The following is an 8,795-nucleotide window of genomic DNA, read 5'->3' on the forward strand; positions in this document are numbered from 1 at the left end:
GATGGGACGGGAGGGGGGCAGTAGCTGACCCGGGCGTTCCAGGAGGGTTGCCAGTACGGCGGTTCCCAAGGCCCCCGGCTCAGGCTGGCGCACCCCCTCACCCCTCGGTGCCCTCTGCCCGCCTCCCGGGCCGCCGTTTACGCGGCCCCGGGATTAGCATCTCTGTGAAGTCCCGCAAACAATGCCCGCTGTGCGGGGAGATGAAAGTCGGGCGCCGGGTAGCGGGGCGCGTTTGAAGTCCCCGAAAGGTGGGGCCGCGGGAATCCGAGGGGGCAGATGCGTAGAGATAAAGGCAGGTGAGAAGTGCCGCGCGGCCCGCGCCTCCCTCCCCGGCGCTCCCGGGCCTGGGGTTAGTGAACTCGCGCGGCCTCCCAGACGCGCGGCCCGAGCCAGCCCCACGGGAAGGATGCGGGCGCTACTCCCCCGGCAGCCAGGCCCTCGCCCGAGGCCCCGCAACTACAGCCCTCGGGCCGGCTCCCGGCCTGGCCTCCGCCCGATGCTTCTTCCCCCCAGCTTGGGAGCTCCGGGGTGGACGGGCTCAGTCCCCGCTGAGGATCCGCTTTGCAGGGTCTGGGTGCTCCCGGGGCGATGCGTGGTGAGCGCGGGCGCGGGGCTTCCAGGACGAAGGTGTCAGGCGATCCAGTACCCCCAGTGGTCACGAACTCCCCACTCCAAGCTCCGGGGCTATTCTGAAAAGGAACTAGGACCCCTGCCTGCGCCCTTGGACGCCTGGACCCCGGCTCTGGAGCCGAGGCCCGCGTGGGGTGCGGAGGAACCTCGAGCTGCACGCGCTCGCAGCTGGCGTCTGGGTGCGCCGTCGGCGCGTCCGCGCCCGCAGTCTCGCGGCTCCCGGGAGGTGTAGGACCTCCCCGCCCTGGTCCCCAGATCCCACCAGGGCTCGGCTCGAGGGCCACGCGGCCGTGGCTCCGCCCGTTCCTCCGCGCTGGGGTGGGGAGGGCAGCGCAGGTGTGAGGGTCACGTTTCCCCGACTGCAGTCCTGAGGGGAACAATTTCCAACTCCTCCAAGGAAATGCAAAAAAAAAAAAAAAATCTCTTCACGCTTCTGGTTTGCGGTTTTGTTTCTGCTATTTTGAGGGTGGGGGACAAAAAGCAAAACTTTCTACAGAAGAATGTCGCAGCACACACGGTGCTGCAAAGTGTTTCTTCTTCAGGGCGCTTTAGAAAACCCCCCTGGTCCTGCTTTCTGCACGGCCAAGGAGCAGAATAATGAAACCAAAGACTTTTATTTTATAAACCACTTGATCTTTGCTTGGGAAACTCTATTAATTGAATGGGTTTGCCTTTTTTGCCAGTCCCCTTTATCATTATTTATGGGCTTTAAATTGTTTAAAGTTCCCTTGACGTTCAATTTACAAGTTTGGGGACTTTTTTTGTTCTGCCTTTTGTCCTGGAGAAAGACATCGTGTTGGAAGTGCTTTGAAAAGCCAAACATGAGAGGTTGGCAATGAAAGGGAAGCGGGCGAGATCCCTTTTAATTCCGTTCTGTTGGTGAATGGCTCTTTTACATAATTGCAGGAGCTATTTCAAAGCCAGCCAAGGGCTGCCTTCACTTAGAACCACATGGAGTCTATTTTGGGCTTTCAGATTTAAAAAAAAAAAAAAAAAATGGCTGAATAAAATAGTTTAAAAAGACGAGGCTTCAATGCTTTCTGCTACTTGCAAATTGGTGTGTCTGATGGGGAATTTTACACAAGCACCCCTTTGTAAGTGCATCTTGGGCTTGGGAGGGACTGCTCTGGGTTAGCTGGGTGTGAATCCCAATTGCCCTTCCATAAATAAAACCCATCCCAAGCTATTTCCCAACTATTGCCAGGAGCAAGAGCTGAGGCAATGACCTAATGATCAGGCCACTCAAAGTCCCTATAAATAAAAACAACATGGTTGCCCGAGAAACCGGCCTGTAGCCTGGGACTGGGCGGCGGGCCGGAACACCCGGCCTGCTAAGCCCGCGTGTTTCTCCGCACCCACGGAGACCTGGGGCTCCCACGCTACCTTCTCTCCACGACCACCCGGGACCTCGAGCCTGGCGGCATCGTGGAAGCGCGCGGTTCGCGGTGCATCCTTCTCCGGGCTGGACTCGACAGGGCAACACAAGTTTGCTGCATGAATATTCATTTACTTGTGCATTGAGCATTTTACACTCAGCCTCCATACACCTGTGTGCAAAAGCTGACTCGGACAGCCCCGAAGCGTGGCGACAACTTAATTACCATCACATTTACTGACGTCTGATGTTTTAAGTGGCCTAATACGGTCATGACACCAGCTTGTCACCGGCCGAGGAAAGTGTCCAGGGGCTGGGCCAACTTCATCCCGACTGGAGTTTCCCCGGGAAAAAAAAAAGTTCGCAGAAGTTAACTGGAGTTGGAGAACGCAAGATCTCCCTTCGGGTGCATCCTTCGCTCTTCCTCCTCGGAGGGAGGGGACAGGGGACACCTAAGGCAAAGTTGCAAGGGTCTGTGCCGGCTGGTTTTCCCGCGCAGCCTGGGCCGAGCTGAGACACCGAGAGCTCTACAGTTGGAGGGAGTTCCGAGCTAGGCAGGTCGGAATCCGAAGGATGGATAAGCGGTGTACCTGTCTCTCGCTGCCCAGAAATCTCTCCGAGGAGCAGTGGAAAAACTCTAAAGGCTTTTATTATCCACGGTCCCCTCGCTCTGAATGCTTTGTAGGTAGCTCAGGTGCCCGAATGAATCTTGTTAATCACGGCGAAACACAAGGATCCTTTTATGAGGCGAACAGTCGTTTTCTAAGCAGTTAAGCATTAGATGAGAAAATATGACTGCACTGCACTTGAGAAAAAGCACACTAGTAAATAAAATTCATATTGATGAGAATTCTCTTAACCCCTTAACTAATAAAAGGAGATTCGTACTATAACCCCTGTAGTCAATACTTTCCACGGCAGTTTATGGGTGCAAGTAATATGCCATCAAATTATTTCAAGTGTACCTATAATTCAGTGGACCTCAATCTCCTTGCTGAACTTTAAATGTGGAATTATCACCGAAATCATCAAAGGAACCTCTGTCCCTTGGAGGGTAATCAGGGGACGGAAGTCCCTAGAACAACATTTTTATGCCAAAATAGCAAAGTGGATGGCAAATCTGCTTAGGTAAAATGAGTAACAGCTTACACAGACATGCCACTGTCAAGCAGCGAAGGGACCCGGCTGTATCAACGTAAATCAAGCAGTCGAGCGTTTTTTTTTTTCTTTAGTATTCAAAAAACAAGGTAACCCTGCCCAAGACGGTGTGACTGTAACTATCTCATAATGAGAGGGAGTATTTATTACACTCATAAAGAAACCAGACTTTTGCCCTGGGCTTCGATTTTTTTTTTTTCTTTTCCTTTTCTTCTTGTGCTTCTTTTGCAGGAGTGGAGAAAGAGGGGTAGCGCTTACGGAGCCCACAGACGTCTCCTTCCCCGTGGATCCCAACGGGAATTTATTTCCCCTCACGCCGCCTAAGCCACCTCGGGGTCTGGGCGTGAAGGGAGTGGAGGCAATACAGGCAGCGTCCTAATGAATTCCTTTCAAACCGCCTGCGGCCGGAGCCACCTATTACTGCGGCCTGGAGTGGGGAAACGCGCTGGAGACGTCTTTGTCCTGGTGGGGGGGCGGGGGGAGGAGGCGAGGAGAGGGAGGGCGGCTGGCGGCGGAGACAGCGAGTTTTCTCAGCCCTCCGGGGCGCCGAGGATGCACCCTCCCTTCGCTCCTCCGGGGCCCGTTGGGTGGGCAGGGGGTCCCCGGCCAGACTCCCGGCTGAGGAGGTGGTCCAGGATTAAGACGTCCCCCAGGGGGCCTTCGGGTTAAAGCCAGAGAAAGAAGAAGAGCGAGAAAGAAGAGCTTCAAAGAATCAGGTCGATAAATTCATAAAGATCGATTTATCTTTATCTCCCAATTAAATGTGCTTGTAAGTGATCCATAGCACACGTCCAACACGGGCCAACTCCCCAGCCACTAGCTCCTTGGCGTGAGCTGATTTTTAATGACCGGCGTAACAGTGCTTTTCTCTCCTTTCCTCCCGAGTCCGGTGCTTGTCGGCCGTTCCGAGCGAACGTCTAGACCCGGGAAGTTGGAGCCGAGGCCCTGGAGGCGCGTGGAAGCCCCGCGCGCGCTGGCGCGCTTTGCACGGTCTGCCCTTGCCACGAAAGGATTCCATTTTAAAAGGGAATACAAGAGCTGAAAGTTTTGTTTTTATCATGGTGAAGGGGATAAGAACATTCCTAACACTCACCCCATCCCCGCCAATTCCCTTACTCCCAAATTCTGGGTTTTTACCATTGTCGAGACAGGGGAAACATCTTGAGGGAATCGGCTCCATCCTGCAGTAGGCAAAGGGGAACCGCGCACCCTCGAGTCCTCGCGCTGGAAACCTGGCGGCGGCGCCGGGGTGAGCGCTCCCTCCGTTCCCAACGTGCTTAATTAGCGCCTATTTACAAAACGCAGCTTTTATTTGCGCAAACATCATAAAGCTTTCATCAGGATAATCTCACGTTATACAAACTGGAGACACAGCAACTCCCCCCTCCCTCCCCGAGGATGGAGCAGATAAAGGACTGGCTTTATTATCATAATTATCGTGGCTGTTATTTTGGTGCGCAGGCAAAGTGTGTAAATAGGTGCGATGATTAAGAATGTCATGAAAAATGAGAAGGGATCGCTCACTGGAGGGCCCAGCTCGGGATGGGGACATCAGCAGCCTCCCCGCGGCGCCGGGAACGCGGGGGCGCCTCGAGCAACCCGGCGGGTTCTCTGCGGCGGGGAGGGGCTGCTAGCTCCCGGCCGGCGCCCTAGGGGCGGATCTGGAGGGGCAGGACCTTGCCCCCAACTCCGGGAACCTCTCCCGGACCCCGGGAGGAGCAGCAGCCCCCGGCAGGTTTGTTCCAAAGCATATACCAAAGAAATAAAACGCCCGCGGTTTAGACGCGGCCGTCGCTAGCCCCGAAAGCCGCCCTTGGAGGCGGCCTCGTTGAGGCTGCCGAGCCCCGAGTTTCGAGCCTAGGAGGTGCCAATGGCCCCTTTCAAGTTTTTGCGGCGCGGGCCAGGGGCACAAGCTCCGGCTCTCCGGGCCGCGCGCTGCGCTCGCGGCGTCCACAGCCTGCTCTCGGCCAGCCCTGGTGGAGGGGGCGGAGCCCACTTTCGCCCCGCCCACTCCTGGCGCAGCCAATAAGCGGCGGCTCCCGGCCCCACGTGAGGGGAGCCCGGCCCGGCAGCAGGCAAAATGTGAATGAGAAAGAGGAGCGCGATTTAAAGGTGCTGGCGGCGCCCGCCGAAGACAAGTGCGCCAGCTTCGCGCGCTCCCCTGCGGCCCGCAGGAGGCGACCGACAGCCAGACAGACAGACGGACGCGCAGACGGCTGCGAGCCCGGGCCGAGGGCCGCGGAAGCGACGCGCGCGGGCTCCGACGGGCAAACGGCGGGCGGTAGCTCCGGAGAGCCCGCGGGGCCCGGGCGCCCGCGCCGCTCCGGGGCGCACGGCCTCACCCGCCCACCGCCCGCACCCGCTCCCGCCAGGCATGCAGCGGGCCCAGGACTGAGGGGGTATCTGCTCTCCGGGTCCCGCTCGGCCCCTGCCCGGTGCACCAAGCTGTGCTCCCGGCGCCTGGCGGGCTTCCCGGTGGCGGCGCGGCGCGGGGACTTTTCGCCTTTCGCGGGCCTCTCCCGAGCGCGTCTATGAGCGCAGCGTTCCCGCCGTCGCTGATGATGATGCAGCGCCCGCTGGGGAGTAGTACCGCCTTCAGCATAGACTCGCTGATCGGCAGCCCGCCGCAGCCCAGCCCCGGCCATTTCGTCTACACTGGCTACCCTATGTTCATGCCCTACCGGCCGGTGGTGCTGCCGCCGCCGCCGCCGCCGCCGCCCGCGCTGCCCCAGGCCGCGCTGCAGCCGGCGCTGCCGCCCGCGCACCCTCACCACCAGATCCCCAGCCTGCCCACCAGCTTCTGCTCCAGCTTGGCGCAGGGCATGGCGCTCACCTCCACGCTCATGGCCACGCTGCCCGGCGGCTTCTCCGCGTCTCCCCAGCACCAGGAGGCGGCGGCTGCCCGGAAGTTCGCGCCGCAGCCGCTGCCTGGCGGTGGCAACTTCGACAAGGCGGAGGCGCTGCAAGCCGACGCGGAGGATGGCAAAGGCTTCTTGGCCAAGGAGGGCTCGCTGCTTGCCTTCTCCGCGGCCGAGGCTGTGCAGGCGTCGCTCGGTGAGTCGGCGGCGCGCGCGACCCGGGCGGAAGGGCGCGGGGGCGCGCCAGCTCCGTGTTCCCGCGGGGACCGAGGGGGTGAGGCCGAGCCCCCGCTCGCCCCCCGCCCCGGATCCCCCGGCCTGAGGAGCCGGAGGATGCAGAGGAGCTGCGCGGCGGGGCCTCCGGAGGGCATTTAGAGCCACGCAACAAGCGCGGGGGCGGGGGGGCGGGGTGCGCATTCAGGGCCCCAGGCCAGCTGCTGCTCTAAGCGGCGAATTTATCTGCTGGCGAGTTTGGCCGAGTCTTGCACTCCCCCATCTCCGGCGCTGTGACTTGGGATCCCGGGTAGGTTTCAGCCTTTAGGGGAGGGGGGTTGGGCTGCGCGTCTTTGCAGGGAGGGTGCCGAAGGGCGTCCAGACCTATTAAACCCTTTTACCGGGCTTGCTGCTTGCCTGGGAGAATCGGATTCCTAGGAGGCTGTGCGTCCGCATGTGTGTGCTGGGGTGTCCGGTGGGAACTTCTTCTAAGGCTACAAAACTTCCCTTTGACCAACATCATCTGTCTCAGAAACCGACATGGTCTGGGGTCTGCACCTCCCTGTGCACTCACTCTGGCTGCGATGAAATTGAAGTTCACAGAATTTTGGCGGCGGCGGCGGCGGTGGCGGTGGGGAGGGAGGTGGGTGGGCAGGATGAATCGTGAACTCCCCCTCAGTCCTCACCCAGCCCCCACCCCGGGGACAAAGAGGACGCTCTCTTGGGCCTCAGGCCTCCTGTTACTTCTGCCTTAAGCTGCGGGAGGCTGGGAGGTTGCAGAGGAGGCCTGGTGGCCCCTTGAGTGATGGTTCTGGGCAAAGGGCCGTCGCCTGTACTGTCTCCTCCTCTCCCTTGAGCTTTCTCACGCCCCCCCCCCCCCTTCTCTACCCCTCAAAGGCCAGGAAATCACAATGTGTTAATGTCACAGAAAGACAATCCGCCAAGGGGGGAAAATGCCCGAGTGACGGTGGGAAAGGGAAAGGAAGGCCAGTGTGCGAAATGTAATAAAACGCCGTTTGGTTTTGCTTTCAGTCGGGGCTGTCAGAGGGCAAGGGAAAGACGAGTCAAAGGTGGAAGACGACCCGAAGGGCAAGGAGGAGAGTTTCTCGCTGGAGAGCGATCTGGACTACAGCTCGGATGACAATCTGACTGGCCAGGCGGCTCACAAGGAGGAAGACCCCGGCCACGCGTTGGAGGAGACCCCGCCGAGCGGCGGCGGCGCGGGCAGCACCACGTCCACGGGCAAGAACCGGCGGCGGCGGACTGCCTTCACCAGCGAGCAGCTCCTCGAGCTAGAGAAGGAGTTCCACTGCAAAAAGTACCTCTCGCTGACCGAGCGCTCACAGATCGCTCACGCCCTCAAACTCAGCGAGGTGCAGGTGAAAATCTGGTTCCAGAACCGCCGGGCCAAGTGGAAACGGGTGAAAGCCGGCAATGCCAATTCCAAGACAGGGGAGCCCTCCAGGAACCCCAAGATCGTTGTCCCCATCCCCGTCCACGTCAGCAGGTTCGCCATTAGAAGTCAGCATCAGCAGCTGGAGCAGGCCCGCCCCTGAGGGCCCAGGGAGGGCTAGGGCCTGGACCACCGTGGAGAAGCCACAGTGCCCGAGGGAACCCATAGTGGACTCCACCGTGTTTGAGGCAAAACTCAAAGTCACCCCCCAACTTTGGACATCCCAAGCAAATTGAGAGTATATTCATGAAACAGGCTTGAAAGACTGCTTTTGAAGGGGCTACAGCTACACCTGAAGACACACTAAATATTTATTATACTATCCTACTTTGTACATTAGATGTCTATATAGACTGGATCTCAGCTGCTGTATTTTGAAAGTTATAGGACCCAACTACCCAGTAATGTCCTCCAGCCACATTCCAGAAGAGAACAAAACCTCTGCTGTAACCTGCCACGCATAGCAGCCACTTTTCCATACTTTTCCAAAGGTAAACATCACATGCAGGAACAAACACTGGGGTCTCCATTTATTTTTGTTTCTATTCTGGCTTTTTTAGTTGACTGAAATGCAGACATTTTGGGGCAGCCTGGAAATTTGCTTTGCTTTGATTTTGCCTGGCTTTCTTTCCTGGGGTTGCATATCCTATGAGCCATGTCTGAAGCACGTCTCCGTTGTGTTTAATTTATTTCAATGTAGCTTATTTTCGTATAAGTTATGACATTAAAACAATCTCAGTCTTGTGAATAATAAAAAGGAGAGAGAGAGGGAAAAGACCAATTCTTGGGTCTCATAAGTTTGTCCAGATTTGACTGTTTAGAGGGAACCGCCTGCCGGCGTGTGGCCAGGCAGCTGGTCTGAGACCAGTACTGGATGAACACCCCGTGTCCAGGGCCTCCTCAAGCCGGCCGGACATGAGCCGCACAGCACCTCACCAGGTTTGAAATAGGCCAGCAAGAGCTCCAACTGGGTTATCAATTTGAGCAAACCTAATTTTCACCTTAGAAATCTAACATCTTCCCCTCTGCTCAGCCTAACCAGTACCTAGGAGGCTGGCAAACTTTGGCCAGAGAAGGTGGGCGCCGGAAGAGGGAAAGTGAGTGTGGG

General features: G+C 58.0%; 1 protein-coding gene across 2 annotated transcripts; it reads left to right on the top strand.

Moving 5' to 3' along the window:
- Positions 1-5,694: 5,694 nt before the first annotated feature.
- On the top strand, positions 5,695-7,790 carry GBX2 (gastrulation brain homeobox 2; the record flags this gene model as incomplete). Of its 2 annotated transcripts, none has more annotated exons than XM_079710516.1 (2): positions 5,695-6,217; positions 7,267-7,790. In XM_079710516.1, the coding sequence occupies 2 exons, from the start codon at positions 5,695-5,697 to the stop codon at positions 7,788-7,790; spliced, it is 1,047 nt and encodes a 348-aa protein (XP_079566642.1). The 2 variants fall into 2 exon arrangements, with proteins under 2 accessions (XP_079566642.1, XP_079566643.1); XM_079710517.1 differs by having other exon boundaries at positions 5,695-6,272; positions 7,267-7,375.
- Between the last annotated feature and the right edge of the window lie 1,005 nt (positions 7,791-8,795).

The sequence above is a fragment of the Hyperoodon ampullatus genome, assembly GCF_949752795.1.
Source record: "Hyperoodon ampullatus genome assembly, chromosome: 8".
Lineage (NCBI taxonomy): Eukaryota > Metazoa > Chordata > Mammalia > Artiodactyla > Ziphiidae > Hyperoodon > Hyperoodon ampullatus.